The 18,265-nt window shown below is 28.7% G+C and overlaps 1 protein-coding gene across 1 annotated transcript in view; it reads left to right on the top strand.

Moving 5' to 3' along the window:
* Positions 1 to 18,265, top strand: part of fat2 (FAT atypical cadherin 2) — a 250,515-nt gene that overhangs the window by 213,599 nt on the left and 18,651 nt on the right. The window contains 2 exon segments of the mRNA XM_061891855.1: positions 4,241 to 4,679; positions 12,046 to 12,199. Of these exon segments, the coding sequence (XP_061747839.1) occupies positions 4,241 to 4,679; positions 12,046 to 12,199 (593 nt within the window).

Below are 18,265 nucleotides of genomic sequence, written 5' to 3'. Positions count from 1 at the left end.
ATATCAATATTTATGTATCAACAATTGTATCTTTAGTGTAATTTTATGTAAACGTAATATTTATTATCAATTAATGTATCAACAACTTGATGATATTCGATATAGTTTTATGTATCAACAACTTGATTTTCGATATCATTTCATGTATCAACAACTTGATCTTTGATATAATTTCCTGTATCAACAACTTCATCTTTGATATCATTCAATGTATCGACAAATTGATCTTAGATATCATTTTATGTATCAACAACTTATTCTTTGATATCATTTCATATATCAACAACCTGATATTTGATATAATTTCATGTGTCAACAGCTTGATGTTTGATATAATTTCCTGTATCAACAACTTCATCTTTGATATCATTCAATTATCAACAACTTAACTTTGATATCATTTCATGTGTTAAGAATTTCATCTTTGATATCAATTTGTGTATCAACAACTTGATCTTTGATATAATTTTTTGTATCAACAACTTGTTTTATTGATATCATTTTATGTATCAACAGCTTGATCCTTAATATCAATATATATGTATCAACAATTGTATCTTTAGTGTAATTTTATGTAAACGTAATCTTTATTATCAATTAATGTATCAACAACTTGATGATATTAAGTATATTATGTATCAACAACTTGATTTTCGATATCATTTCATGTATCAACAACTTGATCTTTGATATAATTTCCTGTATCAACAACTTCATCTTTGATATCATTCAATGTATCGACAAATTGATCTTAGATATCATTTTATGTATCAACAACTTATTCTTTATCATTTCATATATCAACAACCTGATCTTTGATATCATTTCATGTGTCAACAGCTTGATGTTTGATATCATTTTATGTATCAGCAATTGTATCTTCAATGTAATTTTATGTATCAAAAACTTGATCTTTGATACCGTTTCATGTGTCAACAGCTTGATGTTTGATATCATTTTATGTATCAGCAATTGTATCTTCAATGTACTTTTATGTATCAAAAACTTGATCTTTGATACCGTTTATTGTATCAACAACTCATTTTTTATTTTATTTCATGTATCAACAACTTCATCTTTGATATCATTAAATTATCAACAACTTAACTTCGATATCAGTTCATGTGTTAACAATTTCCTCTTTGATATCATTTTATGTATCAACAAAATCCTCTTTGATATTATTTCATGTATAAACAACTTTAGTTTTGATATCATTTTATGCATCAACAACTTAATCTTTGATATCATTTAATGTACTAACTCGATCTTCGATATAATTTCATATATCAACAACTTGATATTCTATATAATTTCATGTATCAACTTATTTTCGATATTACTTCATGTATTAACAACTTCATCTTTTATATCATTTCATGTATCAATAACTTCATCTTCGGTATCATTTTATGTATCAACATCTTGTTTTTTGAATATCGTTTTATGAATCAACAACTTGATCATTAATCTCGTTATATGTATCAACAATTGTATCTTTAGTGTAATTTTATGTAAACTTGATCATTATCAATTAATGTATCAACAACTTGATGAACTTCGATGTACTTTTATGTATCAACAACTTAATTTTCGATATCATTTCATGCATCAACAACTTGATCTTTGATATAATTTCCTGTATCAACAACTTCATCTTTGATATCATTCAATGTATCAACAACTTGATCTTTAATATCATTTTATGTATCAACAACTTCATCTTTGATATCAACTCATGTATCAATAACTTCATCTTCGATATCATTTTATGTATCAACAACTTGTTTATTGAATATCGTTTTATGAATAAACAACTTGATCTTTAATATCATTATATGTATCAACAATTGTATCTTTGGTGTAGTTTTATGTAAACTTGATCTTTAATATCATTTCATGTATCAACAACTTGATGATCTTCGATATCAGTTCATGTAGCAACAACTTGATCTTTGATATAATTTCATGTATCAACTACTTGATCTTTTATATCATTTCATATATCAACAACTTGATCTTTGATATCATTTCATATATCAACAACTTGATCTCTGAAATCATTTCATGTGTCAACAGCTTGACGTTTGATATCATTTTCTCTATCAACAATTGTACCTTCAATGTAATTTTATGTATCAACAACTTGATCTTTGATACCGTTTTATGTATCAACAACTTATTTTCGATTTCATTTCATTTGTCAACAATTTGATATTTGATATCATGTCATGTATCAACAGCTTGATGTTTGATATCCTTTTATGTATCAACAATTGTATCTTCAATGTAAGATTTATGTATCAACAACTTGATCTTTGATACCGTTTTATGTATCAACAACTTAATGATATTCTATATAATTTCATGTATCAACTTATTTTCGATACAATATCATGTATCAACAATTTGATCTTTGATATCATTTCATGTATCAACAACTTGATCTTTGATATCATTTCATGTACCAACAACTTGATCTTTGATATTATTTCATGTATCAACAACTTGATCTTTAATATTATTCTATGTATCCACAACTTAACTTTGATATCACTTCATGTGTCAACAATTTGATCTTTGATATCATATCATGTATCAACAATTGTATCTTCAACGTAATTTCATGCATCAAAAACCTGATCGTTGATACCGTTTTATGTATCAGCAACTTATTTTCGATTTCATGTCATGTATCAACAACTCGATCTTTGATATCATTTCATGAATGAACAACTTGTTCTTTTATATTATTCTATGTATCAACAACTTAACTTTGATATCATTTCATGTGTCAACAATTTGATCTTTGATATCAGGCCATGTATCAACATCTTGATGTTTGATATCATTTTATGTATTTTCAATGTTAGACTTATGTATCACCACTTGATCTTTGATACTGTTTTATGTATCAACAACTTAATGATATTCTATATAATTTCATGTATCAATTTATTTTCGATACAATTTCATGTATCAACAATTTGATCTTTGATGTCATTTCATGTATGAACAACTTGATCTTTGATATCATTTCATGAATCAACATCTTGATCTTTTGATATCATTTATGTATCTACAACTTAACTTTGATATCACTTCATGTGACAACAATTTGATCTATGATATCATGTCATGTGTCAACAGATTGATGTTTGATATCATTTTATGTATCAACAATTGTACCTTCAATGTAATTTCATGCATCAAAAACTTGATCTTTGATACCGTTTTATGTATCAACAACTTATTTTCGATTTCATGTCATGTATCAAAAACTAGATATTTGATATCATGTCATGTACCAACAGCTTGATGTTTGATATCATTTTATGTATCTTCAATGTAAGATGTAAGTATCAACAACTTGATCTTTGATACTGTTTTATATATCAACAACTTAATGATATTCTATATAATTTCATGTATCAACTTATTTTCGATACAATTTCATGTATCAACTTATTTTCAATACAATTTAATGTATCAACAATTTGATCTTTGATATCATTTCATGTATCAACAACTTGATCTTTGATATTTTTTCATGTGTCAACAATTTGATCTTTGATAACATGTCATGTGTCAACAGATTGATGTTTGATATCATTTTATGTATCAACAATTGTATCTTCAATGTAATTTTATGTATCAAAAACTTGATCTTTGATACCGTTTTATGTATCAACAACTTATTTTCGATTTCATTTCATGTATCAACAACTCGATCTTTGATATCATTTCATGAATGAAGAACTTGTTCTCTGATATCATTCTATGTATCAACAACTTAACTTTGATACCATTTGATATGTCATAAATTAGATCTTTGATACCATGCCATGTGCCAACAACTTAACTTTGATATCATTTGAGGTGTCAACAATTTGATCTTTGATACCATGCCATGTATCAACAACATAACTTTGATATCATTTGATGTGTCAACAATTTGATCTTTGATACCATGCCATGTATCAACAACTTACCTTTGATATCATTTGATGTGTCAACAATTTGATCTTTGATACCATGCCATGTACCAACAACTTAACTTTGATATCATTTGATGTGTCAACAATTTGATCTTTGATACCATGCCATGTATCAACAACTTAACTTTGATATCATTAGATCTTTGATACCATGCCATGTATCAACAACTTAACTTTGATATCATTAGATCTTTGATACCATGCCATGTGCCAACAAGTGTATCTACCCTGTTTGCGTCCAGGTGAGCGGCGGCCATCTTGACTTCGCCTCCAGCTGCGGCGTGCTGGCGTTGAGGTCACATGACGTGTCAGACGGCCGCTGGCACCGCGCCCTGCTGGAGGTCGGACGGACGTCCTTGAAGCTGACCTTGGACCGCCAGCCGCCGGTGTCGACCGAGGTGACGTCGCCGTGCCGCTTGATGCGTCCTCACGGCGCTCTGCTCTTCGCCGCCGCCGCCGACCCTCAGGACTCCGCCCCCGGGGCTCGCCGCCGACCTTTCCGGGGCTGCATGGAGCGCCTGGAGGTCAACGGGGAGCCGCTCGGAGTGGGCGGGGCATCAGAGTGGGCGGGACCCGGCAGGAGGCGGGTGTTCGGGGTCTACGAGTGCTGCGGCGGCGGCGGCGTGTGCGACGCCCAGTCCTGCCAAAATGGCGGCAGCTGCCAGGAAGACGCCAGCGGAGGTGAGCGACTCACAGGCGTCACATGACCTCAGCCGTCACTCACAACAGCAGTCACGTGAGGGAGGGCAATCAGACCCAAGTCCACCAGGACTACATTATTTTTTAATATTGCACAATATTAGTCGTATTTATTACTATTACACAATATTAGTAGTATTTATTAATATTGTACAATATTAGTCATATTTATTACTATTGTACAATATAAGTAGTATTTATTAATATTGTACAATATTAGTAGTAGTTTTTACTATTATACAATATTAGTAGTATGTATTAATATTGTAAAATAGTCATATTTATTACTATCATACAATTTTAGTAGTATTTATTAATATTGTTCAATATTAGTAGTATTTATTAATATTGTACAATATTAGTAGTATTTATTAATATTGTACAATATTAGTAGTATTTATTAATATTGTACAATGTAAGTAGTATTTATTAATATTGTACAATATTAGTAGTAGTTTTTACTATTATACAATATTAGTAGTATGTATTAATATTGTAAAATAGTCATATTTATTACTATCATACAATTTTAGTAGTATTTATTAATATTGTTCAATATTAGTAGTATTTATTAATATTGTACAATATTAGTCATATTTATTACTATTGTACAATATAAGTAGTATTTATTAATATTGTACAATATTAGTAGTATTTATTAATATTGTGCAATATTAGTATTTATTAATATTGTACAATATTAGTAGTATTTATTAATAGTGTACAATATTAGTAGTATTTATTATTGTTATACAATATTAGTAGTATTTATTACTATTGTACAATATTAGTAATATGTATTAATATTGTACAATATAGGTAGTATTTATTAATATTGTACAATATTAGTAGTATGTATTAATATAGTACAGTATTAGTAGTATTTATTACAATTACACACTATTAGTAGTATTTATTACTATTGTACAATATTGGTAGTATTTAATATTAGTAGTATTTATTATTACACAATATTAGTAGTATGTATTGCTAGTGTACAATATTAGTAGTATTTATTAATATTATACAGTATTAGTAGTATTCATTGTCATAGTACAATATTAGTATTTTTATTACTCGTATACAATATTTGCAGTATTTATTACTTTTATACAGTATTAGTAGTATTCATCATTATTGTACAATATTAGTAGTATTTATTACTCGTATACAATATTGGTAGGATTTAATAATATTATACAAAATTAGTAGTATTTATTACTTTTATACAGTATTAGTAGTATTCATTACTATTGTGCAATATTAGTCGTTTTTATTACTCGTATATAATATTAGTAGAATGTATTAATTGTGTACAATATTAGTAATATGTATTACTATTAAACAATATTAGTAGTATTTATTACTATTATACAAGATTAGTAGTATTTATTACTATTGTATAATATTAGTTGTATTTATTAGTAGTATACAGTATTAGTAGTATCAATTACTATTATACAGTATTAGTGGTATTTATTACAATTACACTATTAGTAGTATTTATTACTAGTGTACAATATTAGTAGTATTTAATATTAGTAGTATTTATTATTGATACAAGATATTAGTAGTATGTATTACTGGTGTACAATATTAGTAGTATTTATTAATATTATACAGTATTAGTAGTATTCATTATCATTGTACAATATTAGTATTTTTATTACTCGTATACAATATTTGTAGTATTTATTACTATTATACAGTATTAGTAGTACTCATTACTGTTGTGCAATATTAGTGTTTTTATTACTCGTATACAATATTAATAGTATTTATTAGTAGGATACAATATTAGTATTATTCATTGTTATTGTACAATATTAGTAGCTTTTATTACAATTATGCAGTATTTGTAGTATTTATTATTTGTATACAATATTAGTAGTATTTATTAGTATTATACAATATAAGTAGTCTTTATTGCCATTATACATATTTGTAGTATTTATTAATATAATACTTACTAGTAGTATTTATTAATTTAGTACAATATTAGAAATGTGTATTACTATTATACAATTGTATTAGTATTTATTTCTATTATACAAGATTGGTAGTATTTATTACTATTGTACAATATTAATAGTATTTTATAGTAGTGTGCAGTATTAGTAGTATTAATTACTATTATACAATATTAGTAGTATTTATTACTATTACACACTATTAATAGTATTTATTTCAAGTATACAATATTAGTGGTATTTATTATTATTTTACAATATTGGTAGTATTTATTACTATTATACAGTATTAGTGGTATTCATTATTATTGTGCAATATTAGTAGTATTTGTTTGTATTATACAAAATTGGTAGTATTTATTTCTTTAATACAGTATTAGTAGTATTCATTATTATTGTACAATATTAGTAGTATTTATTACTTGTATACAATATTAGTAGTATTTATTAATATTATACAAAATTTGTAGTATTTATTACTTTTATACAGTATTAGTAGTATTCATTACGATTGTACAATATTAGTCGTTTTTATTACTCGTATAAAATATTAGTAGAATTTATTGTGTACAATATTAGTAATATTTATTACTATTAAACAATATTAGCAGTATTTATTACTATTGTATAATATTAGTTGTATTTATTAGTATTATACAGTATTGGTAGTATCAATTACCATTATACAGTATTAATAGTATCAATTACTGTTATACTGTATTAGTAGTATTTATTACAATTACACACTATTAGTAGTATTTATTACTAGTGTACAATATTAGCAGTATTTAATATTTGTAGTATTTATTATTATTACACAATATTAGTAGTATTTATTACAAGTGTACAATATTAGTAGTATTTATTAATAATATACAGTATTAGTAGTATTCATTATTATTGTACAATATTAGTATTTTTATTACTCGTATACAATATTTGTAGTATTTATTACTATTATACAGTATTAGTAGTACTCATTACTGTTGTACAATATTAGTGTTTTTATTACTCGTATACAATATTAATAGTATTTTAGTAGGATACAATATTAGTATTATTCATTATTATTGTACAATATTAGTAGCTTTTATTACAATTATGCAGTATTTGTAGTATTTATTATTTGTATACAATATTAGTAGTATTTATTAGTGTTATACAATATAAGTAGTATTTATTGCCATTATACATATTAGTGGTATTTATTAATATCATGCAATATTAGTAGTATTTATTATTTTGTACCATATTAGTCATATTTATTAATATAATACAATATTAGTAGTATTTATTAATTTTGCACAATATTAGTAGTATTTATTAATTGTGTACAATATTAGAAATATGTATTACTATTATACAATTTTATTAGTATTTATTATTATTCTACAAGATTAGTAGTATTTATTACTATTGTACAATATTAATAGTATGTTATAGTATTATACAGTATTAGTAGTATTTATCACTATTACACACTATTAGCAGTATCTATTACAAGTATACGATAATAGTAGTATTTATTAGTTTTATACAATATGAGTAGTATTTATTGCCATTATACATATTAGTAGTATTTATTAATATTATACAATATTAGTAGTATTTATTAATTTTGTACAATATTAGAAATATGTATTACTATTATAAATTTTATTAGTATTTATTACTATTCTACAAGATTAGTAGTATTTATAACTATTGTACAATATTAATAGCATGTTATAGTATTATACAGTATTAGTAGTATTTATTACCATTACACACTATCAGAAGTATTTATTACAAGTATACAATATTTGTAGTATTTATTATTATTACACAATAGTAGTAGTATTTATTACAGGTGTACAATATTAGTAGTATTTATTAGTATTATACGAAATTAGTAGTATGTATTACTTTTATACAGTATTAGTAGTATGTATTACTATTATACAAGATTAGTAGTATTTATTACTATTGTACAATATTAGTAGTATTGATTACTATTAAACAATATTAGTGGTATTTGTTACAATTGTACAATATTAATAGTATTTATTCCTAGTGCAATATTAGTAGTATGTATAATTAGTATACAATATTTGTAGTATTTATTACTATTATACAGTATTAGTAGTACTCATTACTGTTGTACAATATTAGTCATATGTATTACTATTATACAATATTAGTAGTATTTATTAATATTATACAAGATTAGTAGTATTTATTACTATTGTATAATATTAGTTGTATTTATTAGTAGTACACGGAATTAGTAGTATCAATTACTATTATACAGTATTAGTAGTATTCATTTTTATTGTACAATATTAGTATTTTTGATACTCGCATACAATATTAGTAGTATTTATTAGTGTAAGACAAAATTAATAGTATTTATTACTTTTATACAGTATTAGTAGTATTTATTATTATTGTACAATATTAGTAGTTTTTATTACTCGTATACAATATTAGTGGTATGTATTAGTGTTATACAAAACTTGTAATAGTATACAACATTAGTAGTATTCATTACTATTGTAAAATAGTACTAATTTGTATTACTATTATGCCATTTTAGTAGTATGTTTTACTTTTATACAATAATAGTAGTATTTATTACTATTGTGCCATATTAGTAGTATGGATTACTGATACGCAATTATAGTAGTATTTATTATTGTTATACAATATAAGTAGTATTTATTACCATTATACATATTAGTGGTATTTATTACTAGTATACAATATTAGTAGTATTTATGAGTGTTATACAATATAAGTAGCATTTATTGCAAGTATACATATTAGTAGTGGTTATTACTATTATACAATATTAGTGGTATTATTACTATTATACAATATTAGTAGTATTTATTAGTATTATACAGTATTATTGGTATTCATTACTATTGTCCAATATTAGTAGTTTTTATTACTCATATACAATATTAGTGGTATGTATTAGTGTTATACAAAATTAGTAATAGTATGCAATATTAGTAGTATTCATTACTATTGTAAAATATTATTTGTTTTTATTACTATTAGGCAGTTTTAGTAGTATTTTTTCACTTTTATACAATAATAGTAGTATTTATTACAATTGTACCATATCAGTAGTATTTATTACCATTATACCATATTAGTAATATTTATTGGTGATACACAATATTAGTAGTATTTATTAGTATTATGCAGTATTAGTAGTATTCATTACTATTGTACAATATTAGTAGTTTTTATTACTCGTATACAATATTAGTAGTATGTATTAGTGTTATACAAAATTTGTAATAGTATACAATTTTAGTAGTATTCATTACTATTGTATAATATTATCAGTGTTTATTACTATTATGCAGTTTTAGTAGTATTTATCACTTTTATACAATAATAGTAGTATTTATTACTATTGTACCACATTTGTAGTATTTATTACATTATACCATATTATTAGTATTTATTACTGATAAACAATTATAGCAGTATTTATTAGTGTTATAAAATATAAGTAGTATTTATTACCATTATACATATTTGTAGTATTTATTACAAGTATACAATATCAGTAGTATTTATTAATATTAGTAGTATTTATTAGTATTATACATTATTAGTAGTATTCCTTACTATTGTACAATATTGGTGGTTTTTATTACTATTGTAAAATATTATTAGTTGTTATTACTGTTATGCAGTTTCAGTAGTATTTATTACTTTTATACAATAATAGTGGTATTTATTACTATTGTACCATATTAGTAGTAGTTACTACTGATACACAATTATAGTAGTATTTATTATTGTTATACATTATAAGTAGTATTTATTACCATTATACATATTAGTAGTATTTATTACTAGTATACAATATTAGTAGTATTTATTTGTGTTATACAATATAAGTAGTATTTATTGCCAGTATACATATTAGTAGTGGTTATTACTGTTATACAATATTAGTGGTATTATTACTATTATACAATATTAGTAGTATTTATTAGTATTATACAGTATTATTGGTATTCATTACTATTGTACAATATTAGTAGTTTTTATTACTCATATACAATATTAGTAGTATGTATTAGTGTTATACAAAATGTGTAATAATATACAATATTAGTAGTATTCATTACTATTGTAAAATATTAGTTGTTTTTATTACTATTATGCAGTTTTAGTAGTATGTTTTCACTTTTATACAATAATAGTAGTATTTATTACTATTGTACCATATCAGTAATATTTATTACCATTATACCGTATCAGTAATTTTTATTAGTGATATACAATATTAGTAGTATTTATTAGTATTATGCAGTATTAGTAGTATTCATTACTATTGTACAATATTAGTAGTTTTTATTACTCGTATACAATATTAGTAGTATGTATTAGTGTTATACAAAATTTGTAATAGTATACAATATTAGTAGTACTCATTACGATTGTATAATATTATCAGTGTTTATTACTATTATGCAGTTTTAGTAGTATTTATCACTATTATACAATAATAGTAGTATTTATTACTATTGTACCACATTAGTAGTATTTATTGCTTTATACCATATTAGTAGTATTTATTACTGATACACAATTATAGTAGTATTTATTAGTGTTATAAAATATAAGTAGTATTTATTACTATTATACATATTAGTAGTATTTATTACTGGTATACAATATTAGTAGTATTTATTAGTGTTATACAATATAAGTAGTATTTATTGCCATTATACAAATTAGTAGTGATTATTACTATTATACAATATTAGTAGTATTTATTGCTATTGTACAATATTAGTAGTATTTATTAGTATTATACAGTATTAGTAGTATTCATTTCTATTGTACAATATTAGTAGTTTTTATTACTCATATACAATATTAGTAGTATGTATTAGTGTTATACAAAATTTGTAATAATATACAATATTAGTAGTATTCATTACTATTGTAAAATATTATTTGTTTTTATTACTATTATGCAGTTTTAGTAGTATTTTTTCACTTTTATACAATAATAGTAGTATTTATTACTATTGCACCATATTAGTAGTATTTATTAATATGATACCAAATTATTAATTTTTATTACTGATACACAATTATAGTAGTATTTATTAGTGTTATACAATATAAGTAGTATTTATTGCCATTATACATATTAGTAGTATTTATTAGTAGTATACAATATTAGTAGTATTTATTACTATTATACAATATTAGTAGTATCTATTACTATTATACAATATTAGTAGTGTATATTACTATTATACAATATTAGTAGTGTATATTACAGTGATACAATAATCTGTGACTATGAAATAAATCAACGTCATCTTCTTCGCCATCTTGTGATGTTTGCGTTGCAGAGGCCGCCTGCGTGTGTGCGGGACTTTTCCACGGCGTGCGCTGCGAGCGTCCCGGCGACCCGTGTGCGTCGCAGCCCTGCAGCCACGGCCGGGTGTGCGTGCCCAAGCAGCAGGGATACATCTGCAACTGCTCGCTGGAGCGTGCCGACGCAGGGTAAGCAGGAAGCACACCTCCCGGTCACTAAAATGGCAAAAAGGGCCCGTATTTAAACACAAACGTGGTATTTCCTGCTAGATACCTGCTAGCTTCCACGCTAGTCCTTTTTGTTTGTTATCCGCCCACGTGCGCGCTTTTTAAATCATGTTTTCTCACTCCTGCATCTTGGGGTTCGTCAACAACACACTTCAACAGAATAATCCAGCACTGACTGGAAGACGAATCAGGTACAAATAGGAGCGGGCTGATTGACACCAGGTGTGGCCAATCCGCCGCATTCGAGGGGAAACAAAGCGCTCAGGGAGACAAACAGGAAGCTGAACCAAAATAAGAGGAACTAAGGACAGGAAATACTAAACACAGACAGAGGAAACATTAAAACACAAACAAACTATCAGTGGCAAGCTTGACAATAATATGAATGTTAATATTATTAAAATATTGTGTCACTGGCACGTTTATGCCTTTTATAAGATTACATACTGGGAGAGGTAGGGGAAAAAAAAGAAGAAAAAAACCTGTCTACCTCACTGTGTCTGCACACGGCGGCCATCTTTGAATATTTTTTTTCTTTGAAGGCACAATAGGGGGCTGCAAGGGGTTCTGGGTATTTGTTCTGTTGTGTTTATGTTGTGTTACGGTGCGGATGTTCTCCCAAAATCTGTTTGTCAATCGTGTTTGGTGTGGGTTGACAGTGTGGCGCATATTTGGAACATTACTGTTGTACAATATTAGTGGGGTGTTTTACTCGTATACAAAATTAGTAGTATTTATTAGTGTTATACAAAATTGGTAGTTGTATACAATGTTAGTAATGTTCATTACTATTGTACAATATTAGTAGTTTTTATTACAATTATGCAGTATTCGTAGTATTTATTATTTTCATACAATATTCGTAGTATTTATTAGTGTTATACAATACAAGTAGTATTTATTGCCATTATACATATTAGTAGTATTTATTACTATTATACAATATTAGTAGTATTGTATAATATTGTACAATATTAGTAATATTTATTACTATTATACAATATTAGTAGTATTTATTACTATTATGCAATATTAGTAGTATTTATTACTATTATAAAATATTAGTAGTATTTATTAATATTGTACAATATTAGTAATAATTATTACTATTACACAATATTAGTAGTATTTATTACTATTATAAAATATTAGTAGTATTTATTACTGTTATACAGTGTTAAAGTTGTTTATACGGCCACCCTCAGCGTGACCTGTATGGCGGGAAACGTGTTCATGTAAAACTCGTGGGCCGCACCATCATTAAGTTTTCATATTAAGGTGCGGGCCGCAAAATACGTCTGGTAAAAAAAAATCGTTTTGAATGCTCCCATGGTAGCTCTCTTAGTTTGTTTTCCGCCTCGTGCACGCTTTGTGATAGTACCCTTTTGTTTGTTCTTGTTTGAGTATTTTTATTAAATCATGTTTTCTCGCCCCATCTCTGCATCTTGGGGTTCGCCAACAACTTACTTTGACATTTCTGCTGCTCTAAAAAAAAATAGTTTTGAATTTAAAAAGAATTTGTGCAAAAGACGTCTCGATTTTTTTGTTGCTGTTGTTTAAAATATGAATTTTAACATAATTAAAACGTAAATTAGCATTTTTTGTTTTGGGTGGGTGGGTGGTGTTTGTATATATGTATATGTATATATACTCTCATTATATTATGTTAGAACCACTATGGACTGGACTCTCACACTATTATGTTAGATCCACTATGGACTGGACTCTCACTATTTTGTTAAATCCACTATGGACTGGACTCTCACTATTATGTTAGCTCCACTATGGACTGGACTCTCACTATTATGTTAGATCCACTCTGGACTGGACTCTCACTATTATGTTAGATCCACTATGGACTGGACTCTCACTATTATGTTAGATCCACTATGGACTGGACTCTCACTATTATGTTAGATCCACTATGGACTAGACTCTCACTATTTTGTTAGATCCACTATGGACTGGACTCTCACACTATTATGTTAGCTCCACTATGGACTGGACTCTCACTATTATGTTAGATCCACTATGGACTGGACTCTCACTATTATGTTAGATCCACTATGGACTAGACTCTCACTATTTTGTTAAATCCACTATGGACTGGACTCTCACACTATTATGTTAGCTCCACTATGGACTGGACTCTCACTATTATGTTAGATCCACTATGGACTGGACTCTCACACTATTATGTTAAATCCAGTATGGACTGGACTCTCACACTATTATGTTAGATCCACTATGGACTGGACTCTCACAATATTATGTTAGATCCACTATGGACTGGACTCTCACTATTATGTTAGATCCACTATGGACTGGATTATCACACTAATATGTTAGATCCACTATGGACTGGACTCTCACACTATTATGTTTGATCCACTATGGACTGGACCCTCACACTATTATGTTAGATCCACTATGGACTGGACTCTCACACTATTATGTTAGATCCACTATGGACTGGACTCTCACTATTATGTTAGATCCATTATGGACTGGACTCTCACTATTATGTTAGATCCACAATGGACTGGACTCTCACTATTATGTTAGATCCACTATGGACTGGACTCTCACTATTATGTTAGATCCACTATGGACTGGACTCTCACTATTATGTTAGATCCACTATGGACTGGACTCTCACTATTATGTTAGCTCCACTATGGACTGGAATCTCACTATTATGTTAGATCCACTCTGGACTGGACTCTCACTATTATGTTAGATCCACTATGGACTGGACTCTCACTATTATGTTAGATCCACTATGGACTGGACTCTCACTATTATGTTAGATCCACTATGGACTAGACTCTCACTATTTTGTTAAATCCACTATGGACTGGACTCTCACACTATTATGTTAGCTCCACTATGGACTGGACTCTCACTATTATGTTAGATCCACTATGGACTGGACTCTCACTATTATGTTAGATCCACTATGGACTAGACTCTCACTATTTTGTTAAATCCACTATGGACTGGACTCTCACACTATTATGTTAGCTCCACTATGGACTGGACTCTCACTATTATGTTAGATCCACTATGGACTGGACTCTCACACTATTATGTTTGATCCAGTATGGACTGGACTCTCACACTATTATGTTAGATCCACTATGGACTGGACTCTCACACTATTATGTTAGATCCACTATGGACTGGACTCTCACTATTATGTTAGATCCACTATGGACTGGATTATCACACTAATATGTTAGATCCACTATGGACTGGACTCTCACACTATTATGTTTGATCCACTATGGACTGGACCCTCACACTATTATGTTAGATCCACTATGGACTGGACTCTCACACTATTATGTTAGATCCACTATGGACTGGACTCTCACTATTATGTTAGATCCATTATGGACTGGACTCTCACTATTATGTTAGATCCACAATGGACTGGACTCTCACTATTATGTTAGATCCACTATGGACTGGACTCTCACTATTATGTTAGATCCACTATGGACTGGACTCTCACTATTATGTTAGATCCACTATGGACTGGACTCTCACTATTATGTTAGATCCACTATGGACTGGATTATCACACTAATATGTTAGATCCACTATGGACTGGATTATCACACTATTATGTTATATCCTCTATGGACTGGACTCTCACACTATTATGTTAGATCCACTATGGACTGGACTCTCACTGTTATGTTAGATCCACTATGGACTGGACTCTCACTGTTATGTTAGATCCACTATGGACTGGACTTACACTATTATGTTAGATCCACTATAGACTGAACTTACACTATTATGTTAGATCCACTATGGACTGGACTCTCACTATTATGTTAGATCCACTATGGACTGGACTCTAACTTTTATGTTAGATCCACTATGGACTGGACTCTCACTATTATGTTAGATCCACTATGGACTGGATTATCACACTATTATGTTATATCCTCTATGGACTGGACTATCACACTATTATGTTAGATCCACTATGGACTGGACTATCACACTATTATGTTAGATCCACTATAGACTGGACTATCACACTATTATGTTAGATCCACTATGGACTGGACTATCACACTATTATGTTAGATCCACTATAGACTGGACTATCACACTATTATGTTAGATCCACTATGGACTGGACTATCACACTATTATGTTAGATCCACTATAGACTGGACTATCACACTATTATGTTAGATCCACTATGAACTGGACTCTCACACTATTATGTTAGATCCACTATGGACTGGACTATCACACTATTATGTTAGATCCACTATGGACCGGACTATCACACTGTTATGTTAGATCCACTATAGACGGGACTATCACACTATTATGTTAGATCCACTATGGACTGGACTATCACACTATTATGTTAGATCCACTATAGACTGGACTATCACACTATTATGTTAGATCCACTATGAACTGGACTCTCACACTATTATGTTAGATCCACTATGGACTGGACTATCACACTATTATGTTAGACCCACCTGACGTCCATTGCATTCGGTCTCCTGTAGAAAGGGGGGGGGGGGGGGTTGCCCACATATGCAGTCCTCTCTAAGGTTTCTCATAGTCATTCACATCGACGTCCCACTGGGGTGAGTTTTTCCTTGCCCTTATGTGGGCTCTTTACCGCGGATGTGGTTTTGGCTAGTGCAGCCCTTTGAGACACTTGTGATTTAGGACTGAGTGCATAAACATTTATTGATTGAAGAAGGCAAAAAAACGTTTTATCGAACCCATTTTTGTATTGATATCAATAACATGTCTATCGCTATATGTTTAAGTGGAGCAGGTGCAAGTCTGGTTAGTTCTAGGTTGAATCCACATCCCCGGTGTACTTAGGACCCAGCAGGCACAAGACATCCAAACAACCTTGATTATACGTACAAATGTCAAAGTCAAATGAAGGTCACCAGCTGACATAGATGAAAGAAGGTCGTGAAGAAGAATGTTGTTTCAATGTCACGCTCGAGTTGTTCCAGCATCAGGACAAAATCCTACAAGTTGTCAACGTTGTCTCAATCTCGTGCTGCCTGCTGGCTGAGTGGTGATACTGTGAGATGTACAAAGCCCCATCCCGTCCCGTATCGCAGCGGCACCAGCCTGCTTTACTTGCACTCTCACGTGCACTCTCACGTGCACGCGCCTGACAGGAATGGTTGATTTTCGGAGGTGATTGAAGGTGCGAGCGCACGTGTGCACACACTCATTTGCATGCCACACTCTGTGGAATTACACGCGAGGCAGTGAAGTGAATTACACACACAAACACACACACGCACATACACACACACACACAGTAACCTGTGTGTGTGTGTGTGTGTGTGTGTGTGTGTGTGTGTGTGTGTGTGTGTGTGTGTGTGTGTGTGTGTGTGTGTGTGTGTGTGTGTGTGTGTGTGTGTGTGTGATGGTAATTATTGCTCCATCAGAGTGTGGCGTGTGTCACACTGAAGGTTCCCCACTGCCTTCACAGGGGGAGAATAAAGACATTCCCATATATAAATATATGTATATATATATATTTATTTATATTTATTTATAATAGAATTTTTAGCACAAAACAACAATTTAGATTTGACTTACATATGTACGTATATTTAATTATTGTTGTATATATAAATATATGAACACACATGTATACATACATATACATATATACATATATGTATGCATATGTATTTAAATATAAAAATTTACCTATACATGTGTGCAAATTGAAAAAATGTTTTAAAAGATATAAAAAAATATGCATACAGATACGTACATATGTATATGTATATATATTTTGAGTTTTTTTGCACAAATTTTGTTTGATTTTATTCACATGTTTAAATATACATGTGTATATTTTAAATTAATTCAAATAAATAATACATACAAAACAGTTTTGTGCAAAAATAAAATGAAAAAACATATATATGTATGTAGATATATTGTTTTTAATCTTTTTTTCACATAAATTTTTTTTATATTCTGTTTGTGTGTATCTATATG

This window comes from Nerophis ophidion, linkage group LG29 (genome assembly GCF_033978795.1).
Source record: "Nerophis ophidion isolate RoL-2023_Sa linkage group LG29, RoL_Noph_v1.0, whole genome shotgun sequence".
Taxonomy (NCBI): Eukaryota; Metazoa; Chordata; class Actinopteri; order Syngnathiformes; family Syngnathidae; genus Nerophis; species Nerophis ophidion.
Note: the sequence above shows the minus strand (reverse complement) of the source record. Positions and strands in the feature narration are given on the sequence as shown.